The 25996-nt window shown below is 58.2% G+C and overlaps 9 protein-coding genes across 9 annotated transcripts; 4 read left to right on the top strand and 5 right to left on the bottom strand.

Annotated features, from left to right (window-relative positions):
- Nucleotides 1–703: 703 nt before the first annotated feature.
- On the top strand, nt 704–1753 carry CHGG_07651 (uncharacterized protein; the record flags this gene model as incomplete). The annotated part of the gene is made up of 1 exon (XM_001225306.1): nt 704–1753. The coding sequence occupies one exon, from the start codon at nt 704–706 to the stop codon at nt 1751–1753; it is 1050 nt and encodes a 349-aa protein (XP_001225307.1).
- A 1150-nt stretch (nt 1754–2903) lies between these two features.
- Nucleotides 2904–4018, top strand: CHGG_07650 (uncharacterized protein; the record flags this gene model as incomplete). Its single annotated transcript, XM_001225305.1, has 2 exons — nt 2904–3255; nt 3339–4018. The coding sequence occupies 2 exons, from the start codon at nt 2904–2906 to the stop codon at nt 4016–4018; spliced, it is 1032 nt and encodes a 343-aa protein (XP_001225306.1).
- Nucleotides 4019–4584: 566 nt separating this feature from the next.
- On the top strand, nt 4585–6056 carry CHGG_07649 (uncharacterized protein; the record flags this gene model as incomplete). Its single annotated transcript, XM_001225304.1, has 2 exons — nt 4585–4831; nt 4891–6056. 2 exons carry the CDS (start codon nt 4585–4587, stop codon nt 6054–6056), a joined length of 1413 nt encoding a protein of 470 aa, XP_001225305.1.
- Nucleotides 6057–7501: 1445 nt separating this feature from the next.
- Nucleotides 7502–9612, bottom strand: CHGG_07648 (uncharacterized protein; the record flags this gene model as incomplete). The annotated part of the gene is made up of 4 exons (XM_001225303.1): nt 7502–7709; nt 7772–8661; nt 8718–8779; nt 8844–9612. 4 exons carry the CDS (start codon nt 9610–9612, stop codon nt 7502–7504), a joined length of 1929 nt encoding a protein of 642 aa, XP_001225304.1.
- Nucleotides 9613–10584: 972 nt separating this feature from the next.
- On the bottom strand, nt 10585–11424 carry CHGG_07647 (uncharacterized protein; the record flags this gene model as incomplete). The annotated part of the gene is made up of 1 exon (XM_001225302.1): nt 10585–11424. One exon carries the CDS (start codon nt 11422–11424, stop codon nt 10585–10587), a length of 840 nt encoding a protein of 279 aa, XP_001225303.1.
- Nucleotides 11425–11863: 439 nt separating this feature from the next.
- On the bottom strand, nt 11864–14830 carry CHGG_07646 (uncharacterized protein; the record flags this gene model as incomplete). The annotated part of the gene is made up of 1 exon (XM_001225301.1): nt 11864–14830. One exon carries the CDS (start codon nt 14828–14830, stop codon nt 11864–11866), a length of 2967 nt encoding a protein of 988 aa, XP_001225302.1.
- Nucleotides 14831–15212: 382 nt separating this feature from the next.
- On the bottom strand, nt 15213–18828 carry CHGG_07645 (uncharacterized protein; the record flags this gene model as incomplete). The annotated part of the gene is made up of 2 exons (XM_001225300.1): nt 15213–18443; nt 18505–18828. The coding sequence occupies 2 exons, from the start codon at nt 18826–18828 to the stop codon at nt 15213–15215; spliced, it is 3555 nt and encodes a 1184-aa protein (XP_001225301.1).
- An 833-nt stretch (nt 18829–19661) lies between these two features.
- Nucleotides 19662–21180, bottom strand: CHGG_07644 (uncharacterized protein; the record flags this gene model as incomplete). The annotated part of the gene is made up of 3 exons (XM_001225299.1): nt 19662–20279; nt 20365–20567; nt 20634–21180. The coding sequence occupies 3 exons, from the start codon at nt 21178–21180 to the stop codon at nt 19662–19664; spliced, it is 1368 nt and encodes a 455-aa protein (XP_001225300.1).
- Nucleotides 21181–22609: 1429 nt separating this feature from the next.
- CHGG_07643 (uncharacterized protein) lies at nt 22610–24704 on the top strand (the record flags this gene model as incomplete). Its single annotated transcript, XM_001225298.1, has 5 exons — nt 22610–22831; nt 23067–23337; nt 23428–23931; nt 24029–24189; nt 24258–24704. 5 exons carry the CDS (start codon nt 22610–22612, stop codon nt 24702–24704), a joined length of 1605 nt encoding a protein of 534 aa, XP_001225299.1.
- Between the last annotated feature and the right edge of the window lie 1292 nt (nt 24705–25996).

Below are 25996 nucleotides of genomic sequence, written 5' to 3'. Positions count from 1 at the left end.
GACGGGCAGGTACAGTACGCTCGCGTGATTAGTGCACGCGATTCCGTCTGCCTTTGAGAGAAATACCTAACTCATACATGAGAGGGGAGGTTCAATTCATGAAGGCAATGTTGTAGGGTAGGTTAACCGGGGCGACCCCTATTGATAGACGGCCTTGAGAGGCATATTGATACTCAGCTGGTTCGAATACGCTCCCCATATTTAACATGGATGCCCTTATAAATTGTTCTAAACCCGGTGTTTGGATTGTAACATTTCATGCATGTTCTTCGATCTCTGTGAAGGTTCCGAGTTAACTGAAAGTTGACCAACCCCTGAGAGGTTAACGGAGAGATGTACTCCGGTCCCCACTCAACTTCGTTGCCATTTTCAAGAACTTGGGAGGTTTGGCCCAACTTGAGTAAAATACCGTGCAGCAGGTGTAGTATTCGGCTAATAAATGTCGTGGGACTTACCACCAGAACATGGTTACTCATCGGAAGGTAAGCAGTCGCTGCTACATTGCAGGACTAAGCAACCACCTTCTACTGTGAGAGTTGGTAGTCTGGGCAAAGATGGCATTAGGACCATCAGACACGATGATAGTACTTTAAGAAGCTTAAAGGATCGTCGCTTTACCCCTGCGAGCCTTTTTACACACTGCAGTCACCTCTACGCCGTCACCAATTGTCGATCCGCGACTTGACTAAGGACTTGCATCAACATGGCGAGGACTCAAGGTTCTGGTTTCACCCTGGGGGCGTGCTTGCTCCAACTTGCCACCCTCATTTTGGCCAGCCCCCTCAAAGCTAAACCTGTTGCCGAACGGAATCACGCAAGTTCAACAACAACCACGACCACTTGGTTAAAGCCCACCACTGTCACGGTCAACCCCCGGGATCCAACCATCACGAGAGACGCCGGATGGACGACCACAACTGGCCCGCCGCCCTTCACCAGCACCATCACCTCGTCATGCATCACCTTCGACTGGAGGTATCCCCCCGAGGGCCATGAACCCACGGTATCAACAGCAACCGTCACGGCGCGCAGCACCATCACCGTAACCGACACCGACCGCCCCCTCCAGACACAATACGAGTTCTACCTCCCCACCGTCACCGTCACCACCCCGCTGGCCACCTACGTGTCGTACCACTGCCTCAACACGCTCGTAGTCCAATACCACGACTGGGAGTACCTCACCTGGACGTGGTCCAACTTCGCGCACACGGCCACCACCACGGGCCTGTGCGTGACCACCTCGACGCGCTCGACCACCATCCCGGGGGTGACCCTGCCGAGCCCGCCGCCGCGCCCGCTCGAGGACTGGGAGTACTTCAGCGTCCCCGGCGTGTCGGTGGTGACCAAGCACACGGTGGCCATCGCGACCGACACCAGCGTCGTCTTCCCCGGCACCACCACCCGCACCGTCTGCGACAGCCGCAACCCGCACCCGACCATCACCACGCCCTTCACCATCCACCGCCCAAGCACGACCGTCACGGCGACGGAGACGGTGACCGAGGCGTGTGCGGATAAGGTGAGGAGGCAGGGGGGTAGTGGGACGGGTGAGGGCTCGCGGGTCTATCCGCCGGTGGAGGTGCGCACCGTGGTGTATACGACGGTGACGGTGATTGATAACACCGTCTCGACGCTGACGGGCACGGCGATTGTGGATATCAATACGCAGCAGTTTCCGGTCACGCGGGTAGCGTACACGACGGTTGCGGGGACGAGCGTGGCGACGGTGACGGAGACGGTTTGTGCTTAGGTTCAGCCTCTCAGGTGTTTGGCAGTTTGCCGGTTTGGTGGCTGGATGGGATTGACTCATTGAGATTAGGTAGAAAGGAAATTGAAATTGGGAGATGGTCGGAGATAGCAATGCTAGTATCGGCTATCTCCACGAATGAGAATTGGTGATGAACTTGTAGGCCGACCCATGTGGTGTGTTCCTCCGTGCCGTCTGGTTTATCCCGTGCCGTGCGCGGCGTACCGGGCTCAATCAGAGCCTCAGCATGAAGCACATCGTCCGACGACTGGAAACAAGTGGCAGCTGGAAAGTCGGAGGTGTTGGCCGAGAGCCGACCCTTCGAACTATCTCCGGTTTGGCCGCTCGACTCTTTGTTACCACGCCAGTTCAATGACTAGATAGGTATCTTCAATACATTCTTAAGGATTGATACATGTATTCTTGAAATTCTTGAAATTATTGAAACGGACCCTGAACAGTCACCCATCCCTTTAGACAAGGAGGGGAATTGGGTTCGTTATTGTATAGGTACATGATAATAAGACCGTTAAGACGATGCGGGGATGATGCCAACTGGGGTTCCTTAACTTCCTTTTTACCCCTGAGACACTGACTCAGAACTGGTGCAGACAAACTGGGAAATTTTGGAATCCCGAATCATCACCAAAGCGGAAGTTTTCGGTCAACACCCCACGGAACCGGGTGCGGACTCCGGTTGTGCAGCGGCACCTTGCCACACCGGTCCCCTAACCAATCACATTTCTCTGTTGCAATTTAAGGTGTCGCCGGAACGGCAATCGGGGAAATTGCTCAGCGGACCTGCTATGTTCGGGTGCGGACCAGCGTCCGGCCCGTTGCTCTTTGATGTTGTGTAATTGCTGGTTTTAAAACATTCCACCACAGCAGCCCGACATTCCGCTGCGCTATCTTCTGGTTTATCCTCCCTCATCGCCTTTCTCCTTTTGGTCCAAAAACGCCACCTCAGCCTTCAAAGGTCAACGCAGGGTGATTTGCTTCCTCGGCTCTCTCTCCCGATTCCCGAATAATACCATCCGTACATTACACAGCACCTACCATACCACAACCACAACTGCCATAGCATCCGATCCGAAACTAAAAAATAGAATAAAAAGGCATCATTTAAAACCTACACACCGAGCACGAATTCACAATGGTCTCTCTAGAGCAAATCCGGTCTTCCAACTCCAAGATCCCAACTACTCTCCGGCCGGGTCTGGTGGCTGTTTTTGCCGGTGCAACCAGCGGCATCGGCGAGTCTTCGCTGAGGCAGTTCGCCAAGAACGCCATCAAGCCTCGCATTTATTTTCTCGGCCGGTCCAAGCAGTCTGGAGACCGCGTCCGCGCAGAATTGAAGAAGCTGAACCCCGACGGGGAGTACATCTTCATCAGCGTCGATGTCAGCTTGCTGCGTTCCGTCGACGATGTCTGTCGCCAGATCAAGGAAAAGGAATCTGCCATCAACCTTTTGTTTTTGAGCACGGGAAGCATGATAACCGGTAAAGGTGCGTGCACGACGGCGTGTTGCCAGTTGGATTAAGCCCCCGCAATGGAAGCCGACATGGAGCTGACACATTCCTCTTTATAGACACCGAAGAAGGACTCAACTACCCGACCGCCGTGGCATACTTTGCCCGCCTCCGCTTCGTCGTCAACCTCCTCCCGCAATTGCAGAACGCGACCGACCTGCGCCGCGTCGTGTCCGTCATGGCAGGCACGAAGGAAGGCCCCATCAACATGGACGACCTGGCCGGCCGGACCACCAACCTGTTCAGCCCGAGCGGCCGGGGCCACTTCTGCTCCATGATGACCCTCTCGTTCGAGGCCATCGCCAAGACGGCACCAGGTGTCTCCTTCGTCCACGACTACCCGGGCTTCGTCAAGACCAACCTGGGCAACGATGTCAAGGGGCTGACTTTCGCCATCATCAAGGCCATCTGGGGGGCCGTTTCCCTGGTCATTGCGCCGCTGATCGCCACCCCCTTCGACGAGGCCGGCGAGCGGCAGCTGTTCTTTGCGACCAGCGCCAGGTTCCCCGGCGGCGACGGTGGCGCCGCTGGTGTCCCGTTGCCCGAGGGTGTCAAGGTTGCGAAGGGGTCCGACGGGAAGCGCGCCAGCGGTGTGTATTCCATCACCAACCACGCCGAGACTGCGCCGCCCAAGGTAGATCAGCTCTTGGAGAAGTTCAGGAAGGACGGCACCGCCCAGAAGGTGTGGGCACAGGTCCAGAAGGAGTTCATTCGGACCACGGGGGTGGCTTCTGTGTAATTAGGATCTGAGCTGTAAACTTTCTAAAGTTTGACACCGGGCACTGTATCATGCATATACGGCAGGGCGGGTTTCTGAGGAGGATTCTTTCTATTCCCTTTCCTTAGATACATCGTAATTAGGTACTCTTACCACGATTTCTTTCGTCAGCTGAATATCAAAGTTCGACTCCAATATCATTCCTGATCGAGACAATGGCGTCTCCGTTCCGTGTGCTCAGCCCCAGCCCCGACCCCCCGCGGTGGCGCACACCGATTTCAGCTGCGACTCGGGAACTTTCTCAACTTGACGTCGGAGCCGTTTGTTTGGCCGGTCTTACCTGAGTGTTGCGGCACAGCCGGAGCTGAGACTCCTGTCTCCGCCCGGACTTTGCCAGCCACAAAACTATCGACTTCGGAGTACGACAGTGTCCGGGACTAACCCCAGGTACAATGTTACGCGTGACGAGATACAAAAGAGCATACAATAGCTTACCTGACTGAGCTGAGTTCAAGCTCTAGCTGAGACCATCACCACGACGCCAACCTTTACTTGGCTTGAGTTGTCTATCAGACAGTTGATCCACGATGCCGTCTTCTGGTTTTGCCCGGTGCCTTGTCGCCGCCCTGGGCGGCAACTCCAGCCTTGTTGCGTTCCCTTCCAACGCCAATTATTCGGCCATTGTTGCCCCCTATAACCTGGACTATGCCGTGGTCCCCGCCGCCGTTGCCTTCCCGCACACGGCCCATCAGGTTGCTGACCTTGTGAGCTGCGCCGTTCGATCGGGCTACAAAGTGCAGGCTAAGAGTGGCGGCCACAGCGCTGCCAACTATGGTATGAGCGTTCCGCATAATCGCCATTTTGAAACGTGACTTTCTGACGTCGTAATGTAGGCTCGACCACCGGAGAGTTGTCCATCAACCTCCAGAACCTGCGGCACTTTTCCATGAACCCCTCGACCTTCGTGGCCGAGGTCGGGCCCGGTTACCGACTGGGCGAGATCGACGAGCTCATGTACAACGCCGGGCAGCGGTTCATCCCGCACGGCTCTAGCTCCCACGTTGGCCTCGGGGGCCACGGCACTGTTGGCGGCGCCGGCTACACGTGGCGCCAGTACGGAATGACGATTGATCACCTCACGGAGGTGGAAGTCGTTCTGGCAAACTCGACCATCGTCAGGGCGTCTGCGTCGCACAACCCTGACCTCTTCTTCGCAATCCGGGGTGCTGGGGCCAGCTTTGGTATTGTTACCAAGTTTGTCTTCCAGACGCTTCCTGCTCCCCCGCAGACGGTGAGCTTCTCGTTCCTCTGGAACACGACCGACACGGCCACGCGGGCCGAGGTTTTCAAGGCGTGGCAAGCCTGGACCGTGGGCGACAACCTCCCCATAGAGATGCAGTCGATTGTTGGAATCACGCAGGACACCATCCTGATGGCTGGAGCGTACTTTGGAACGCTGGACGAGTTCAACGCCCTCGGACTCCCGTCCCTGTTCCCCCCATCCCAGGCTTCCAGCGCCCAGTTCTTCACCAACTACCTCGAGCTCTCCCAGCTCTGGGGCGAGCAAATCAGCCAGTCCGGCCGCGAGGCCCCCTCCTACTTCTACATGGAATCCATCATCTTCCGGCCCGAGACGACCGTCCCCAACAGCGTCATCGACCAGGTGTTCGAGTACATCGCCACGACGGACAGCGGGGCGGAGCAATACGACATCGAGATCCAGGCGGCCGGCGGGCAGAACGCGGCGGTCGCGTCCTCGGCCACCGCCTTCCCCCACCGCGACGCCACCTACATCCTGTTCACCTTCGCCTCCACCGCGGGCAACGTTACGCCCACCACCTCGAGCTTCGTCCACAACCTCCACACCCTGATCAAGAGCGGCCACCCGGACGAGTACTACGGCCGCTACGCGGGCTTCATCTCGGGCCGCATCGACCCCGCCCAGGCGAGGACCGATTTCTGGGGTGCGAACCTGCCGAGGCTGGGGCGGATCAAGGCGGCGTATGACCCGCGTGATGTGTTCCATAATGATCAGGGCGTGTTGCCGGTGCGCCACTGAGGCTGGGGGCTGTGCTGTTGGTTCTTTTCTTGGTCTCCTTCGGAGCACCTCTTGTTGAGTTAGGCGAGTTAGGTACTTAGATTTAGTAGAAGTATAAGAAACTTCAAGGCGTCTCGTCTAGCCACATGATCCAAGTCCCAGGGGATAGGCCAGTAAACTGATCAGCTTAGTTCGTGATATTATGCGGTGGTGCCAGCAATTGACCAACTGTAGGCCTAGGGTGTCATATTACCTATGAAAGGGGGTTGTTGCTGGAATGAGTCCAGCCTCATCACCGAAACATTAGAGCTGCGTGGGCTATCACTGGAGAACAACCATAAAAGCAAGCTGTGCATCCATGATTTGCGGGCTTGGCGACCTTTGCGCTCAGGCGTGAAGCGGGATGTCACGTTAGTGGACGTGGGTTTCAGATTTATCCTGAATGCTTATGTATCTTTTGAATTTATTATATTATTGTTCAGGTTTATTAAGGACTATGGTCCAGCCGTGATGCCATGCCTCTCTCGCGTCAAAATACTTCATGTGCGCCTGGGCTTCCTTCAAACTCACGTGCACCTACATGTAGCCATCCACGTCCATCTGGCTAGACGAATGAACGATGCTGGGAACAGCCACCTCAGCCCTGGAACAAGATATGGGAGGTCCCGAGGGCGATTCGGAGGTTGAGCGTGTTCCGGTGGTCACAGCCCCGCAAGAGTGTTGGAGCGTAGGATGGCGCCGCGATGGGTATGTCCACGCTGTCTGCCCGGGATGGTTAACTAACCGCTGCTATATCCTGAGTCGGACGCACAATCGAAGTGCCGTCGATGGTTAAATCGATACCGGTACCCTTGGAACCCCCTTTCCGTGGCGAAATGGACACGGGTGGTGCGGTGGCCCGGCCTCAGTCGTCTTCGGTGGCAACGGTCGATGCGCGCGCCCATGTCGACGCGGCATGCTGGGCACTGCAGGATGGTGACGCCGCACATCGCGCCGAGGTCTGAAGGTGCTGTGCAGTTAGAGAAAAGGCGGCTGCGTAGTTAGAGGCTTCCGGCGCTGTGGTGCTGCGAGAGTTAGGATGTTAGTGCGGTTTGATGCGTGATGTAAGAAGCAGGCTCGGCATCTGTCGCACTGAAGACTTTTGTGCTCGAGGCAACACTTGTCCAGGCAACACTTGTCACGTGTGTGGGCAGGTAGATTGGCAAGAGGACGAGGCGAGGGTGAAAAGGACAAGGTGAGAGCGAAGGGGTTGCTCGTAAACCCCGTGGCTTCCGATGGCAGGGTGTTCTGAAGGGCAGCTTTGGGGCGTCTTCCCGTTCCCAAACTTCGAATTATCACTGTAACACATTTTGATACCTGGGTATTCCCTCGAGGAAAGGTAAGAGCTGATGTATGCTCAACCAACGCCAACGCCAATATTCATTGATCTGCATGGAAGTGACTGGTGCCAAAACAGTTACAAACAGTTAGGCAACCTCCAACCTCAGCGCGTCATACTGCAGATAGACACTCTCCGGAAGCACAGCACTTTCCGGCGCGGTGGCCCGAGCGGGGAGAGCGAGCGTGAAAGTGTTCAAGCCCTGCTTGAGATAGCTGGCATCAAAGGTCCATAGGTTGCGTGTGTTGTAGCAGCTAGCGGCGGATCTCGCGCCGCAGGAACTGCTGTGGTTGGCACTGGTGGGGAGGATGAATTAGTAATGAAGTATTGTCCAGGTCCCTGAGATATTTACACTTACGGAATGGTCCAAACCGGAAGAGCTCGGCCGTTGACGGTGACGGTGTAATCTAAATTAGCAAACGCCTTGCCCGTGTCATCGGTGTTGCCGGCCGAGGTCTTGACACCGGCAAGTTGGATGGTCAGAGTAGCTTGTTTCTTGCCTTCCAGCTGATCAGATGTAGCATCGAACGTGACATTCCAAGCGTTGACGTTGGTGTAGTACGGATCCGGCCGGATCGAGTTTCCCTTGCCGCCAAAGACGCTCCACTGCATGTAGTTGAAGTCCCGCTTGATGTCGCTTTTTCCTACGTGAAAGTTCACACCATTGGGAAAATCCTTGGGAAAATCGTGGACGGCCCAATACAGGCGGTATTGGTTCGGCTTGTTAGTCCTCGTCGTATCGCGCTCACTGCCGTGCCGGAAGTCGCCGCTGCTCCGGTCCGGTGTTCCGATGCGCCAGAGCTCGGTTCCGGCGGACTCGGGAGTCCATGTTGCTGTTGTTGTGGTTGCGGCTCCCGCTTTAACAACGACGTTGTCCTGGATGTACTGACCAAATATGCCGGTTCCGTAGACGGTTAGGCGGTATGTGCCAGCGGCGACCCGAGGGATGGTGATCTCGCCGTTGGGGCTGACCTCGCCCCAGTATTGCCGGGCTTTGGTGGCCAAGTTATTGTCCTGAAAGTCCCGTCCGTTGCTCGCGAGAACTGCGATCGCCTTTGTGACTCCGTCCGGAAGATGAATTCGGCCATTCCAGGTCCCGCGGCCAGAGGTAGGAAGATAGCCAGGAACGTGCTGGGCGATGGAGTCGTAAAAGTCGGCGTTCCAGCTGGGATCGGCAAACCGACCGGCGTCGCTGCGGAGGTCGTTAACCGAAGAGCCCTTTGGGCCCTTGTTGAAATAATAGTATTGCTGAGAGATTGTCAGTATCAAAGTCAGATACGAATTGAGGTAAAGGGTGTCGTTACCGGGCCAAAGGTGCGGTCAAACTTTTGGGTGTCAGGATTGCCATTCCCATGGTGATTCGAAACTATGGGCAGAGGTCAGTAAGCATCCTATCCCCAGAGACACAAAAGCAAAGTGCCGCGACCTACTAATGTAGTTGTAGACAATGCCGTCCACGGTCAGATCAGACCACTTCGGACCGTTATAGTACGTGTCTTTGGTGTTCATGACCAGCCAAGCCCCGTACGTAGAACCATCCCGGGTGCCCTGGCCGTCGGAAAATAGACCGTGGTGGGTGTGATACTCCCAGGACTCGGCGAACATGTACTTGGAAAAGTAATCCGACATCTGAGTGCGGTACTTGGCGTTGATGCCGTCTCCGGAGATGCGGTATGTCGTGTCTTGGACAGTCGTCCGCCCAGCATCCGTTGGCAACACCGACCACATCTCATCAGACGAGGAAAGGTGATTCCAGATGGTCGTGCTGGGTCGGAACAAGAATCGCATTTCCCCGAGACCACCGCCGTTAGGGTAGGCGGCGCGGCCAAAGGTGTGAAGGCCGGTCTCGCCATCTCTCAAGAAATAGTACGACTCGAAGGTTCTGCCGCTATCGACTTTGGCCGAGATTCGCACACCGGCGTATGCAGTTCCCGACTTGTCGGTGCCCTTGTAGAGCTGGAATGAGCCCCCGTTCCAGTAGCCACTGTCGCAGTGGCAGTCAAGGTATAGTCGACCGCCGGAGCCCAACAGATCCTGGCCGTCAAGAGTGAGAGTGTTGATCGTGCCGGCGCTTTTACTAACTGAGAAAGTCAGACGGTCGTTTTTGACATTGATGCTGGAGCTGGATTCGGTGGCGGTGATAGTAGCAGACGCGATGTCTGCCCACAAGGGGAAAAGGGAAAGGAAACAGAGCTTCATGATTGTCCCGTGTTTTTTTTCATGCCCATTCGTTGGTGCGGCTCGAATGGATCAGGCGATCAAGTCAGATGGAACTTGAAGCCAGGGGACGGCTCAACCGTTAAATTTATACTTCAAACCCTTTGCTCCTAATTTACGGATAGCAGTTTTCCCGGATAGATTCGACGAACTTCGGCCAAATGAAGGTAACTCTCCGCATCGGATGTTACCTGTTAGGCTGGCCTGATTTCCACTTCCATCCATAGGTACATGGATGGAATCATGATGGGTACCTCAATTGATACACTAATACTGCGTGTTCCAATGTCAGCCAAGGTTTAGTCTTTCATTACGTGCACCGAAGAACGTATTTAGCTTGGATCAAGCAGCAAACGCACCTAGCCGTCACGGCGTATATTGTTTGATTGGAGGAATGTATTGATTAGCTTCCATGGCAAGTTGGTTTTCGCCTCGACTTCTCCCGAACTCGCGTCCAATTCCCCCGAGGTTTTCAATTAGCGGTTGGCTCCGTACGAGTGGTAATATGTTCGATCGGGATTGGCACGCAACGGAAGAAGCTTCAGGTTTGAATACGGCAAGGGACCCACGTACTGAGTGTATTTACGCCGGTACAGTACAAACAGCAGACTCCACCACACAAATCATCGAAAACCACGACACGGTCAACTTGGAACCCATCAGGAAGCGGTGCAAACAGCGACGATCCATTGCTGTTCTCAATCTGATTATCCCAAGTCCGAATAGTATGTCTGATATTCTATCACCAAAGAGAAAAAAGGAAAACGAAAAAATCGGAGCGAAACCTATAGGTTGTTCCGTCACTTCGCACCCTGCGCCACGCGCTTCGACAACAGCTTAATTGACCGCGACACACCCACGCCCTTGAGAGAAAATGAACACAAAAACTCCCCCTGACTACTACCCTTATAACTGCCGTAAAGAAAACCGGTCGTCCCAAGCGCCTGTGGCCATTTACGACCTGAGGAATTCCATCTTCTTCCAAGCCGCGACATATAGACGGGCGAGGTCTGGGTCGACGGGACCCTCCTTGGCCATGGTCTGGGAGTGCTCCTTCGCTTTGGTCGTATCTAGTATCAGGCCACCGCAAGACATGCGCTCGAAGTGGCTGTCGAGGAAGTCAACGAGACGCGCCGCCGGATTCTCCGTCTCGGCAAGAAGTGGCGACCGGCGGACCCTCTTGATCCAGCTCGAAAAGGGGATGATCGCGTGCGGTGGGATGTCGAGGGCAGCCGCCAACACCGGCGACATGGCCTTCCACTGCTGACCTACGGGGTTGTCGATGTGATACACCGGATAGGCATCCGGCGCGTCCGCGACCCCCATCTTCAACAAATCCGCCATGACGCTCGCGCAGTGGTCCACCGGAATCCACTGCAGCACGCCGTCGAAGTCGGGCCACGCCCGCAGGGTCTGCGCCGACTTTACCAGGAACGCAAAGTGCTCCACAGGATTCCAGAAACCGCTGTTCGACGATCCCGAGATCTGGCCGGGCCGCACGACCATGGGCCTGAAAAGGCTGGGGTACTTATGCAGGGTGTCGTCCAGCAGCCGCTCACACACCCATTTGCCCTCGCCGTAACCGCTGGGCAGGACGGCCGAAAGAGGCACGCGGTCCTCGAGGATGCGCGGCTCCCCGGCGTAGCCCACCACCCCGATGGACGACACAAACTGGAAGCCGACGCGGAACGGGTGGACGGCATCGCGGGTGGCCATCTCCCGCGCGAGGTCGAGGAGGTTCCTCATACCCTGCAGCTGGGGCTCGAAGGCGCTGATGGGGCGCGTTCCGCTCATGGGCCACGCGTTGTGCACGATGTGGGTGCCGTGTTGCAGGAGCCAGGTGTACTCGTGCGGTGGGAGGGCCAGCTGGGCCTGGGAGGTGTCGGCGTCTAGGACCCGCAACTTCGCGCGTGCCCCGGGTGACAGCGTGATGCCCCTGGATGCGAATGCCTCCTGTTGTTTCTTGACGGCGGAGAGGCCGCTGCTGCTGCGACGGTTGAGGCACACCACCTGCGCGACTTCGGGGTTCTCGGCCAGCTTCTGCACCAGGTGCGAACCGAGGCTGCCGGTCGCGCCGGTCACGAGAACCACGGCGCCGAGATCTGCTTTGTTGCGCTTCGGCTGGCCTTGGTCTGTTTCCCGCCGGGCGGCGAGGGCTTGCAATCTCGGCGTGGCCCAGGCGTTCGAGTATTTTGTCACAAGCCGTTCCGCCTCGGCCGTGCGAGCGGCCACATCACCTCGGTCGAGTTCCATCGTTTGCTCCGGGGCGGCCTTTGGTAGGCGAGGACCCTGGGGTTCTGAAGCCATCGCGAAAATGACCTTTTTGGACCGCGTTCTCGGGCAAGTTCCCGTCGGTCCAGTCAACATGCCCAAAACCTGCAGTGTGCAGCTCACGTTCCCAGTGCTCGGCCGGCACAACTGCGTGATTCCGGCCGTCATCGAATAGCCACCAACCTTCGAGCAGCCCAAAGACCAGGTCGATGAAGGGGACCACCTCGGTCATCTCTAGAATCATTACGAAGCCGTCCGGCCGCAGGGCCTGGCGCACATTCGAGGCCGAGACAACCAGGTTGTGCGTGGCATGGATGGCATTGCTGGCAAGTACCAGGTGCTGGCCCCTCAACTCCTCGGCCGGCGACTTCTCGATGTCATGCACTGCGAACCGCATGAAGGGATACATCTTCCCGAACCGCCGACGAGCATTGGCGACCAGCGACGGCGACAGGTCAGTAAAAGTGTACTCGACCCGCATGATGCCGCGCGCTTCGAGCGATGCCAACAGCGGCGCCATGACGAGCGTGGTGCCTCCCGTGCCGGCGCCCATCTCGAGCACCTTGAACGTCTCGCCCGTGCCGCCGCGGCTTTGGATGCGCTCCGCCAGGCCCTCCACCACGTCGCTCATCTGCCGGTAGCTCATGCGGTTGAACGGGTGCTCGCAGTACATGGCCGCCGTCACCTCGCGGCCCTCGGGGCTGCCGAAGAGCACGCGGATGCCGTCCGTCTTGCCGCTGAGCACCCCCGCCAGCTGCTTGCCCGCGTGGTAGGCGAGCCGGTTGGCCACGGCGAACTCGGGCTGGCTGGTCAGCAGGTCCTCGAGGATGGCCTGGCTCGTCTTGCGCGGCGCCGCCACGTGCGTGCGCGTCAGCTGGCCGCTCGCGACGTCGATGTCGATGAGCCGCGCGTCGCGCTCGAGGAACTCGTACACGCACTGCATCAGGCGGCCGTGCTGCGGGAGGAACGGCACCCGTTCGAGTGGCTGGCCCGCCGCGGCGGTGCCGATGGGGCAGCCTAGCTCGTCGAGGGCCTCCACCACCAGCGCCGCACAGAGACGGTTGCTGCCCGCAAGGAGGGTCCTTTCCGTCTTGTCGATCTCGTATTCCCGCATGAGGCTGTCGGTGGCCATCTTCACCTCGCCGAAGGCTGCGAGCACGTCGGCGGGCGATAGTACCAGGTTGCTCACGGCTGGCGGCGCCGTTGGTGCGTTTAGGGGCTTTAGGTTGCCTGGCACGGGCCCGGCCTTCTGGGCTTTCTCCGGCGGGGGGGTGTAGCTGCTCGAATCCGGCGTCTGCAAACCAGAGGACTCTTTGCTTCCGTCTTCTTGGCTTGGCTCCGACCATGTCCCTCCTTCACCAGTGGAGGATGAATCATCATCGTCTTCGTCTTCAGCTTCACTGGCTTCGTCCTCCACCTCAGCGGGCTGATCAGTACCAAAGAGAGCCTTGGCCACAACCGCCACAAACTTGCGCAGACTCGTGGCCTCCATCTGTTCGGCCTGGTCCAGCTTGCACTTGAACGTCAACTCGACTTCCCGGCCCAGCTCCATTCCCATCAGGGAATCGATACCAAAGTCGGCCATTTCCGAGTCGAGCCCGATCTCGCTGGCTTCAATGCCGGACACGTGAGCCACAAGGTTGCGCACCTCTTCGGTAATGTCTCGCCATCCGGAATCCTTTTGTGTCTTTTTGGGCTTGGCCTCCTTCTTTTCGGTCTTCTTGCTCCGCTTCTTGGAGTTACGGCTCGCCTCGACAACAGCCATGGCGGGGGCCGGAGCGGTAGCTGGAGGGGAAGAATTCGTCGCCGGCAGCTGCGGTAACGATGCCTTGGTCCGCACCACCGTTTCATCCGTAGTCATGCGCGCCAGCATCCGGCTCATCGAGGCCTTGGCCACCCGCCCATACTGCAGGCCCAACATGACCTCAACGAGCGACCCGGTCGCGGCATCAAACACAAACAGATCCGTCGTGTACGCCTTGTCGCTCTGGCGCGCATGGCGGCCATACACATGCCACACATCCCCCTCACCCCGCGCCGTGGCCCGCGGCGCGCGCATCGTCACCTCACACCCCGTCGCGATGTACATATCCCCCGGCGGTACATCCGTCATCAAATTCACCCACAACCCACCCACCTGGCTGAAACTGTCACTCAACGCGACATCCAACCACGTATCCCCACGGTGCCGCGCGGGCAGCTGCACATGGCCGGCACACTCGTTGCCGCGGCCCACCAGGTAGCGCACGCCACGGTACACCTCACCATACTCAACCACCGGATCAAACGCCCGGTACACCCCACGACCCTGCAGCACCTCCACCCCCTCCACATCCAGCCCCAACCCAAGCAACTCGCGACACCGCCCATGACTAACCAGCCGCTCAAACTGCGCAAACTCACGCAGATAATCCGCATCGCCCGCCGCGCGCAGCCGCAGCCGCGCCTCGGCGTGCGTCTGCGGGTTATGGGCATCGCCGCCGCCGTTGGCGACGCTGAGGAAATGCGCGCTCCACTGCGTGCGCTTCTTGTACAGCGCCGTCAGCTCCAGGTAGACGGTGCGCGAGGGGTCGACGCAGATGGGCGTGTGGTTGACCAGGTCGCGGATCTCGGGCTGCAGACCGTTTTCCTGGGCGTCCGCGTGCAGACTGAACAGCGCCTCGATCATCATGTCGCATTCGAGCGTGCCCGGGCAGATGGGCGCGGTTTGGGCGATCACGTGGCTGAGCACGTAGGTGTTGTACTGGGCGGACTCGGTGTTGATGCGGAAGCGCGCCGTTTTGTTGGTCGGCGCGTCTTGGTAGCCGACGAAGGTCCATAGGGGGAGGGTTTTGGGGTCGATGGTTTGGTTCTGGGGCAGTTGGTGCGGTGTTCCTGCCGCTACGAGTGCCTTTACGGCTTTGTCGATCACCTTCTGGGGTGACTTCATCTCGAGCCAGTGTCGCGAGGAGGGGGATGTGTCGAATTGGTAGGGGGGTAGGAGCAGCTGCGCGTATTCGAGCGTCTGCAGGGCGTGGTGGGCCCAGAAGGCGACGCGCAGACCTTGCTTCCACAGGGCGACCGTGGCGTCGGTCAGCCCGTCGAAGCCCGTCGCGGTGGTGATGGAGACGGCTTGGAAATGATGGGCGTCCGGAGGGGAGGTCTGGCTCTGAGCGAGCGCCCTGCTTGCCATGACGGTGATGGTCGAGTTGGAGCCCGCTTCGAGAAAGATGGCTTGCGGGTGTTGCTTGGCCAGCCGCTGCACGGCGTGGTTGAAGAATACGGGCTCCCGCATGTGGCGAGGCACGAATGTCCAGTCCATCGAGGCCGCGTCAAAGGGCGTTTCCGTTGCCCGTTCCACGGGGGATGGTGGGTGGGTGGAACGTCAGCTCCTTTCCGACCTGTCCCAGGGAATCCACCAGTTTCTCGACAAGGGCGGAGTGGAAGGCGTTCGTCACGTTCAGCCGCTTGCTCCTGATGGCTTTGAACTTGGCGTCAGCCGACATGGTCGCCTGCACCGCATCCACCGCGCTGGTCGATCCGGCGAGGGTAAAGCTGCGCGGTCCGTTGTAACAAGCAATGCCGGCCGACCCATCCGAGCTGCGGTTCGCTTCCTGCAACAGCTCACGGACGAGGCCTTCGTCGGCCTCAACAGCCATCATGGCACCCGGATCGGGACCCCACGAATCACGCACCAGTCTGGCCCTGGCCGCCACAAGCTTGATGGTATCCTCCAGGCTAAGCACGCCGGCCACGCACAGCGCCGTGATCTCGCCGAAGCTGTGGCCCACAACGGCGGCCACCTTGCCTTGCAGCCCGCAGTCCATCCAGCTCTTCGCAGAGGCATACTGCATAGCAAACAGCATCGTCTGCAGCTTGACCGTGTCTTGTACCGGCTCCCGCTCAAAGATGCCCGGGTAGATGCTGTCGAGGCCGAGCGCCGTCACGGCGGCATCGCACTCGTCCAGGTGCCGCCGCAGTACGGCCGCGCTGTCGAACAGCGCCCTGTCCAGCCCCACGAACAGCGACACCTGCCCGCCAAAGCACAGCACCACGGGCCGCTCGGCCCTGACCGGCTCGATGCCCACCAGCGCCGCGGCCTCCTTCCCAGCCGCTCCGGCCGCCTGCGCCAGCTTCTCTTGCAGCTCGGCCACCGACCGGCTGCTGAACACGAACCCCTGCGCTAGGCCGCGGTTGGACTGCCGGTTCATGCTAAAGGAGATGTCGGCGAGTGTGGGAATGTCCTGGGGAGACGACGGGAGGTAGCGGATCAGCTTAGCCGCGTAGGCGGAAATTGCCCGGGCGTCGAGCCCCGCGATCCAGAACGGATACCGCCGCCCCTCGGGGTGTTGATGGGCGCCACGCGTCGGTGCGCGCAGGGCCGGGGGCGGCTGCGCGACGATCAGGCTGGCATTGGAGCCGCAGGCGCCGTAGTTGTTGAGGAGGGCGATCTTGTGCGGGTCGGCCCAGGGGCGCAGCTGTGTCACCACCTCCATCATGTCGTCCGGCCGCACCGCGATGTTGTGGCTCATCTTGGTGAAGCTGGCCTGCGGCGGGATGAAGCCGCCGCGCATCATCATGATCACCTTGATCAGCGCGATGGCCCCCGACGCACCCTCCGTGTGCCCGATGTGGCCCTTGACCGACCCGATCGGCAGCGGCTTGGTGCGTCCCACGCGCGGCCCGCCCAGCGCCGTGCGGATGCTCTCGTACTCGGCCGGGTCGCCCACGGGCGTGCCCGTGCCGTGCGCTTCGACCAGCGAGATGTCGCGCGGTGCGACCCCGGCCTGCCGCATCACGTCGGAGAAGAGCATCGAGAGGGAGGGGGAGTTGGGCACGAACAGGGGGGTGCTGTTCTGGTTTTGGTAGACGGCCGTGCTGGGGATGGTTGCCAGCACGGGGTTGCCGTCGCGCACGGCGTCGGACAGCTTCTTCAAAAACACAAAGGCCATGCCCTCGGCGCGGCAGTAGCCGTCGGCGGCGTCGTCAAAGGGCTTGCACTGGCCCGTCGGGCTGACGAAGCTGCCCGCGCTGAGGTTCTGGAACCAAAGCATGCTGGTGATGGTGTTGGCGCCGCCGGCCAGCGCCGCCGTGCACTCGCCCGAGAGCAGGTTGCGGCAGGCCGTGTGGATGGCCACGGCCGAAGACGAGCAGGCCGTGTCGAAGGTCATGGACGGGCCCGTCCACCCAAAATAGTGCGACACCCGGCCCGTGATGAAGCTGCGCAGCGCCCCCGTCGCCGTGAAGGCGCTCGGCTCGTGGCACGTGCTGTTGTGGTCGTAGTCCATACCGCACACCCCCAGGTACACGCCCACGTGCTTCTTGTCGCGGCCCTCGGGCGCGGCGGTTGTTTCGGTGAAGTAGCCGGACTGCTCGACCGCCTGGTAGGCGGCCTGCATGGCCAGGCGGCTCTGCGGGTCCATGGCGGCCGACTCGCGCGGGCTGCGCTTGAAGAAGCGGTGGTCGAACGCGTCCGAGTCCCGGATGAAGCAGCCGTAGTACTTGTGGTTGGGGTCGCTGTCCGCGGCGGCCCGGAAGAGCATGTCGTGCATGAGCCGCTCCCGCGTCACGGGCTCGTGCTGGGACCGGCCCGTCTTGAGCATCTCCACGAATTCGTCCAGGTCGTCGGCGCCGGCTGTCTTGATGGACATGCCGACGACGGCGATGGCGTCTTTGTCGTTCTCGAGGATTTTCGGCGGGGTTGTATCTTGCTGCTGTTGTGGCTGTGGTTGGGTTTCAATGACTGCCCTGGGAGGAGACTGCGGAGCTGGGGGGATGCCGTTGTCCGCCAGGTCCTCGTAGTGCACTTGGTGAGGTCCGAGACTGCGCATCAGCGTCGGTGGCACACTACGCTCCAGGCCCAAGGTGACTACAAAGGGCTCCCTGCCTTCCGTAGCACCCTTAAACGTCCCATACCAGTTGCACTGGTTCACTAAGATGGCGCGGATCACCATCTCGGTCATATTACCGCGATCCCGCGACACAGGCCTGCCTTCAGCCTCGTTGTTGTAGGTCGGCAACGCGAGAGAGGCGGCGTCAGCATATTGCAGATCCTCGAATGACTTGCACAGGTCCACGAGTAGATCAGTGTTGTTCTTCCTTTCCGAGTCGGGGCTGTGGATGCGGCCCTTGATCCCAATCTCGGCCACCGTGACATCAGCAGCCCGGAGCCGGTTCACGAGGCTGGGAGCCGTGCGTCGGGTTGTGGTCACGGTGGCGCGGGCCTCGTCGTAAAGCACGGCGAAGTAGGCGTTTGGGTTCAGGTCCTTGACTATGCGCGCAGCCTCCTCTCCCGGCTTCTGGCCGCGCCATGCTATGGCATAGGACACGGAGCCGCCGTCGCGGGTCGCCTTGTCGCGCGCCTCTTGGCCATCGATGAGCGCACCGGCCATCATGGCTAGCCGCACCGCTACGGCGCCATATTTTTGGAACTCTTGTCGATTACCGGCGCTAGCCACAGCCACGGCGGCTAGTAGCCCGGCACAGAAGCCCAAAGTCTCGACCTTGGCTCCCCGGCTGGGTCTGGCGGGTGACCACGTCCGCTTGTAAGTCCGCCGAGTCCTCTAAGTGGTCCGGTCGTGTGAGCTCGAGGTAGCGCCAGTACTGGGTGAGCTGTATGAGTACCACCAAGGGGCCGACGACGATGCTGGGGAGGGTGGCATCGTCCTGCGTCACGTCGCCTGCGCCGTGCCGGAACCATGTGTCGAGATCAGTTAGTTGACGGCGGCCCGGAATTGCGTTCCCTATGTTGGGTATCTTGACCGCCAGGGCATCCCAGTATGTTGGCAGACCAGCAACGGTATCTAGGATCCAGTCCCTGTGGGCGCTAGCCGCGAGTGGCCGGACGAGCTTGTCCATGGACTGCTTGGTGAAAGTGCCGACATGGGGGGCAAAGAGGAAAATGCTGGATTTGCGGGAGGCATAATCGAGGTCGGCTACGGAAATCATGGTAGCTTAGGGAGCCAGCAGAGGCCGGGTATTCTGTTGAAAGAAACGCACAGGGGGCCGGCTAGTGGTGGTGGGTATTTGGGCTTTGTTGCTGCTGACTTCAGAAACCAGGGGGCTATTAATTTTTCTAGGGAACCGCACGCCGATATGAGCACTAAACATATACGGGATGTGTTATGTACCCGGGCAATGAGCCGCAACTTTCGCTTCCCCGTGTAAACACCCACACCCATGGTTGGGGGCTCGGGTAAGCCCCTGGGCTAGCCCAATCCAACACCGTCGCGTCTGCGTGGCGGTCTTTCGGACTTACCTAAGCTGTCAGTCCGAAAGTCCGAACCAGGGCTATCAAGCCATGGTGCTCACCAGGACTGGGAGATGCTGAGCTTATCTCGCAGGAAGCTATCTCCTGCAGTGAGTGTTCTCAAACGGAGAAGAGGGGTGGCTGATTCATCCAGTCACGATTACCTACATTGTGATCAGGGTGGGAAAGGTCTCTGAGACAACGCCGTTTCCGCTACACGCGACGCGGAACGGGGCAACAGGAGATGGGAGTCGTCTGAGGGTAGGTAGGTCATCGACCTGGTGGTATTAGATACTCGTCGTAGTTAACGAGCAGTAAAATGGAGTTAATACACCGCTTCAATCCCTCGTTCAAGTCCTTCCGTGGTAGCTTCAAGGGAGTTCGCTAAACCTTATTAAATATTAGCCGCGCACCGGGATGGCACTCTCTCTCCGTTCTATTCTGGCGAGGGAGCCTGGGAGATACATTTCTTAACGCTTAGACACATCTACACGTACAACGATGCCGGGACCAGACAGAACCCTTATTGTCCCTACAATTCACCCGCCCTTCGTTTCCCGTATTCCTTCTTTGCATCAGCCACCATCCCATCCACATCAAAGTCCCAAATCTTCCTCGCCCGCCGCTCAAACTCGGCCTTAATCTTGGCACTGTCCCTCCCCGTATCCGGATACCGCCATTGGTAAATATTCCCCATATCCCGCGAGCTCTGCACCAACCAGTGCGTACGCTCCATCCTGACGGTACTGAACGTCTTCAGAGCAGCCGTCAGTGCCGGCGGCCCAGCCCCAGCCCCAGCCTCGTTCTGGTCCCGGACCTGCGCCAGCAGCTCCACCAGCACGAGGGCGTCCTCGATACCCATGCCGGCACCGACGCCGTGAAACGGGCTGCTGGCGTGGGCGGCGTCGCCGGCGATGCACACGCGGCCGGCGGCGTAGATCGGCGCCGGGTGGTCGGCCATGTCGAACACGCCGTACATGTCCAGCTTCTCGGGCAGCAGGCTCACGGCCTCGACGATGTGCGGGCCCCAGCTCTGGAACGCGCGCGCGACTTGGTCCCGTGTGCTGGGCGCGGTCATGGTGTGCGGGTCTGCCCACTCGTCCGCGTCGTGGATCGCGAAGAGCATGTAGCCGAGGGTTCCGTTGTTTACCTGGTAGTGGAGCGGGGATATGACCTTGGGTTAGCTGGTTGTTTTTTCTTTGGGCGTGGTGGTTGGAAAAGGGGGCGGGACACACGGGGAAGGATAGGGTATGGGCATTTGGGCCCAGGTGCATGATGTAGTCGTGGGCTTTGTCGACGCCCAGGGCGTTGGCTACCGCGTTAATGGGCGCGAGACCACGGAAGATCTTCTTGTGCGAGTAGGTGGGGTGTGAGGCTGGATGGTCAGCACCCAGGAGAAGCTTGCGGGTGGTCGAGTGGATGCCGTCGCAGCCGATGACTGGCAGAACATGTTGGTTAACACCAGAATTAGGACACAACACAGCCCGTGAGATGTAAAACTAACCAACATCAGCCTCGGCCCTGCTCCCATCAGCAAACCGCAGCACAACCTTGTCGCTCTTCTCCTCGTCAATGTACTCCACGAGCCGCTTTCCAAACTGCGTGACGCCTTCTGGCAGCAACGCCACCATCTCGAGCAGGAAATGCGATCGTAAGCAAGACCAAAACGCCAGATCCCGCTCCGGGACGTCAAAAAGTAACGCTCCTTCCTTTAGCTCGGACGACTCCTTGGTTCGTGGGTTGAAGCCATCCCAGTAGCGAACCGTATCATGGGGGTTCTGTTGAGTTACCCGGGCTAGAGCATCGAGCACGCGAGGGTCCATCCGCTGCATACATTCCCGCGCAACTCTGGGGAAGCCTATCCCCGCCCCGAGTTCTTGAAATTTGGCGCCACGTTCGTAGACGGTCACCCGGATTCCGCGGTGTACAAGCCCGAGTGCCGCGATAACGCCGACGAGGCCACCTCCCACGATTGCGACATCCAAGGGGGGGCGCAGGGCGCCATCTTCGTTGCCTAGCGCGTTCCGTGGTTCGTTTACAACGTCTCCCATGGCTGTTGACCGAGAGTCGAGCGCGGCGAAGGTTCGATGGAGGATGGCGGCGGCGGAGTTAGTTTGTGACAAAATCTACCATATGTTCCCAACAATACAAATATGATTCCCTGACCATCTCTGGCTGCGAACATGGCATTTTAGAGCCATGAGAAGCGGTCTCGTCGTTGTCCCGTGGCGACGGTCCACGGTGGCTACCGTTTGCGATGCCGATGGTTGCAAGGGAGCGAAAGGAAGCTTGGTATCCGATTCCGCCCCCTGCCGGAGTTTGATTCCTCCGCCCAAGTACCTACGCTTGTGGCGGGAATATGGGCCTTGCCGACTCGGCACGCGGGCCACGGCCCCCAACGGCAGCACGGACGGGATGGGCCGGAATCCTCGGACAGGCCACTGTTGCGAGTGCCGATAGGAGTACCCAGTAATGGGCTAACGGTGAACACGCCACAAATCGGTGCTATATTATGCTTAAATGCCCTCATTAATAAGCACAATCGAGACCTCTTAGTCAGCTCTGGTCCAAGCCATCCACACAACGGACCAACCCTCAGCCGCACACGGGTGCACAGCATATGCACCTATGCTGTCAACCCTCCCAACCGTCTTTGTGGTTCCCAAGACGCATCTCTGGCCGACTACAGTGTAACCACCCTCACTGTCCCGAACTCTCTTATCTGATTTCTTTGGGACACCAGCGCGAGCATATGGAGCCGCACCGAACCACCCCCTGGCCTGCTCATGCCGTTTGGGGCGGTGGGTAGCCTAGTTGAGCTCTGTCTTAAGCTGTTGGAAGGCCACTTGTAGGTTGTAGTATGGAGTTGAAGTAATACAGCATAGCATGCATGCAGCATTGGTGGAATACGTGATAATTAGGTCGGTAGCTTCCATGCCCGCACATGGTATACCTTGCGGGATTCGGGATTGAGGAATAAACATTCTTTACCACTTCCGCAGAGTCAAAGCTGTGGAAAAGGGGATGCCGTGATGATAGACGGATTGTGATGGATTGGACTGGACATAGACATCGGGTTTCGGCTTTCGATGTGTCTCAAACACCCGGTTCTTGGTAACTGTGGTAAGTTAATTAGAACGGATTCCGGCTCAATTGTCCGACCGGAGTCCGCCACTCTGTTCGTGAAATTGCAGTGTCTTGAAACGAGTCTGGCGGCGCGATAGACAGGCCGGAAGATCAAGGGCCACATCTAGGACATCATGGAACAGATCATATACTTAGGTTTGTAAAGTCGCCGAGGGAATATAACTATGTGCTTGTTAACCACAAATTGTGCTTCTCGGAAGAGGCTTTCGAGGTGTTATGTGAACTGCCGACCTCAACTTGTAACACTGTTGAACTCTAATCAAGGACCTGGACCATACCTACCTACTTACTTACCGACCTACCTAGATAACACTGCTTGTGTTCTTTGCGGTAATGGCCGCGACAACCTCCCCAACACGGTCACTAGACAAGGGAGAGAAGGAGACCGATAGCACACCGTCGCCTGACCAATTATCAACCCCTTCTCTACAAGGCTCAAAACAAGATGATGCCGAGGCGAGCACTCCCACCGACGAGGAAGAATACAAGCATGAGTATCCTGAAGGCTTCAGACTCACCTACATCCTGACGGCCGTTGTCCTGGCCTACTTCCTGGTGTATCTCGATCTCGCCATCATGTCCACAGCAACCCCTTCCATCACATCGGAATTTGACGCCCTAGTGGATATCGGTTGGTACGGCGGCGCCTACCAGCTTGCCAGCGCAGCCTTCCAGCCGTTGAGCGGCAAGATCTACACTTACTTCTCCATCAAGGCAAGACATGAATAATCAAAGCCCGCGGCTTCCCCTTTCCACATTGAACTGTGACATCTAACGCCCCATGACCCAGTGGTGTTTTCTCGTTTTCTTCCTCATCTTCGAGGTGGGATCGGCACTCTGCGGAGCAGCCCAGTCGTCTGTCATGTTCATCATCGGTCGGGCTATCGCCGGCCTGGGGTCTTCGGGCATCGCCACTGGCGCCCTCAGTACCATCGCCGCCGCACTACCAACCCGGAGACAGCCGCTTTTTATGGGAGTGAACCTTGGCCTGAGCCAGTTAGGGTTGGCGACGGGCCCTATCATCGGAGGCGCCTTTAGCACGAATGTCTCTTGGCGGTGGTGTAAGTCATGTTGTTTTCGCTTCACTCCCCTACACTACCTACTTGCTTCGGCCTTAATTACAACTAACTGGGCCGTTGGTTAATATCCAGGCTTCTACATCAACCTTCCCCTTGGTGCTGTTGTTGCCGGGTGCCTCCTCTTCCAAGACGTCCCCGAGCCCAAACGTAAGCCTCCTGTGCGGCAGGTTCTCGCCACTGCCATCAAATCCTTGGATTTGGTGGGATTTGCCCTTATTTGCCCGGCCGCCATCATGTTCTTCCTCGGACTTCAGTTCGGCGGAAATCGACACCCCTGGAACAGCTCAACCGTCATTGGTCTTCTAGTCGGGGCTGCGGTGACCCTCGTTGTCTTTTTGTTTTGGGAGTACCGCCAGGGAGATGAAGCCATGGTACCGTTCGCAATGCTCAGACATCGTGTCATTTGGTCTGCAGCGATGACTTTATTTTTCGTTCTCTCCAGCATTCTTGTTGCCGACTACTATCTCGCCATCTATTTTCAAGTGGTTCTCGACGACTCCCCCCTGATGAGCGGTGTCCACATGTTGCCAGTCACGCTCGGATTGGTTTTCTTCACCATGATCTCCGGCAGCATGAGTAAGTGGTTCCCGGCTTACATATGGCGGCATCCTCCCGTCTCCTTCCCGCGTGAGCTCGTTTTCTTGGCTGACTTGGTGTGTGTGGCGAAACACAGTTGAAGTGTTTGGTTACTACCTTCCATGGATCCTGCTGGGCGGCACGTTAGCCACCGTCGGATACGGAGTCCTGTCCCTCTTAACTCCGACTGCTTCCGTTGGGGCCTGGATTGGCTATCAGCTTCTTTACGGCATTGGCAGCGGCACAGTGTCCGCCGGTGTGAGTCTTCGCTGCCCCACCGCCAGAAACATGCGCAATTCACCTGTTAACTAACTCGCTTACCATAGCCCTATATAGCAGTCCAGAACCTTGTCCCCCCGGCACAGATACCCATTGCTATGTCCATCATTATTTTCTCCATGAATATCGGCGCGGCAGCATCCCTGATTGGCGCGAATGCCATATTCAGCAACAGCCTCCGCCATGAGCTTCAGAAACGGGTGGCCGCAATCGGTGTTTCCCCCGACCTTATTGTTGACGCAGGGGTTGACTCGGTTCGTTCGCTTGTGTCAGGCCCCGCGCTAGCTGCCGCACTAGAGGCGTACTGCAAAGCTATCGGCCATGTCATGTATCTCGGAATTGGCACCAGCGCCTGCATTATAGTGTTTGCCTGGGGCCTGGGGTGGAAGGATGTCCGGAAAGTGAAGAAACTCAACGCTATCACTGCGGAGAAGCCACAAGAGGCCCCTGGTCTCGACACCAAGCGGGGTGAATTAAACGATGAAAATAGTTGAACCGGTAGGATTTAGCCAAGTCTTCTATCGTGGGAAGGTTGCGGGATGGTGGGGGCGGTGGGGAAAGGGGGTTGTCGTGTCGAGTACTCGGTGCTCATATTCGTACTCAGGAGATACCACCCAGCAATGCCAGATCAAGAAGTGACAGGGGATATTGATGAACACACATGGAATGATATAATTAGAGGAGAAATGTTCTAGGAGTACTGATATGTTTACTAGGCACCTAGGTACCCAAGAACTACATGCTGAAGGACGTGTTATTTTTTCTGTTACCCTTTCCCTCTTCAGATTGACTTAACATGTGTCGAGCTGGATATGCGACCCCTTTCGAGGCCAGGATTCCCTCCATCCCTGCGAGTCTTCGGAGCCCCGCTTGCAACTTATACCCCAATGAATCAGCAACATATTATACTAAGCTCACATCAGCCTAGCGAATGGTACCTAGTCCCACTTATTAAACATTGGGGGGGTAACCTTGCTTGCGGAGGTGGTCTCTGCGGGAGTGACGGCACGGGGTTGCCTAACCTCGCTGGCACTACGGGCCCGAGTTCCCGAATCATGATTATTTACAATACGCGGTATATACGCAGTACAGACGCAGTAAGCACCGGCGGGATACAACTCGCCGAGACCAAAAAGCTTCGCCAAAATCCGTCAACAGCACCAGAGCCAATCATTGCCAGCGCCACCAGATGTGAAGCGAGTGGACCTGTGCCGTGATCGGCCAAGACGGGTGGGAAATGCGCCATGTCTTGGTGAATCTTCTTGTCCAAAACTCTAATTTCACCCAATCGAATACCCTCTTCCCGGGAATCGGCTTGGCTGAGTTCGGGGCCGGCTCTTGTGTGAGCCGGGGGAGACACCGCGTAGTCAACCACGCTGTTCATTGGGGGGGTTTATTGCCCCGAGAGGCTGCTAAACGAATGCTTTGACACGCCATCCGAAGTGGGGGTGGCTGGCTGACAGCCGAAACCGCTCTGCGTACATGAAAGGATGTTGGAAACAGACTCTGGTTGGCCGTCCGGTTTTTGCCGTCCCTGCCGACGGACAGATAGGTTTCCGTTGGAGGACCAAACGCAACCTTCTATCTTGAATCCTACCGGCGCACCGTATCCCCAAAGGGGGCATCAGTCTCCGAAGGGAGCAGTGAGCGACGTATTCCGGCTGGAGGGAACCGAGAGGCCAGCCAGGGCCCGAGAACCAGGTGTGCGATCACACCACCATGCCTCCTTTTCTTCGTTTCCAGTAAATCCAGGCTCCTTGGCAACGCTCGGTGAATCATCTTGAGA

This window comes from Chaetomium globosum, genomic scaffold (assembly GCF_000143365.1).
Source record: "Chaetomium globosum CBS 148.51 scaffold_5 genomic scaffold, whole genome shotgun sequence".
Lineage (NCBI taxonomy): Eukaryota > Fungi > Ascomycota > Sordariomycetes > Sordariales > Chaetomiaceae > Chaetomium > Chaetomium globosum.
This window is presented reverse-complemented; position numbering and strand designations above follow the sequence as displayed.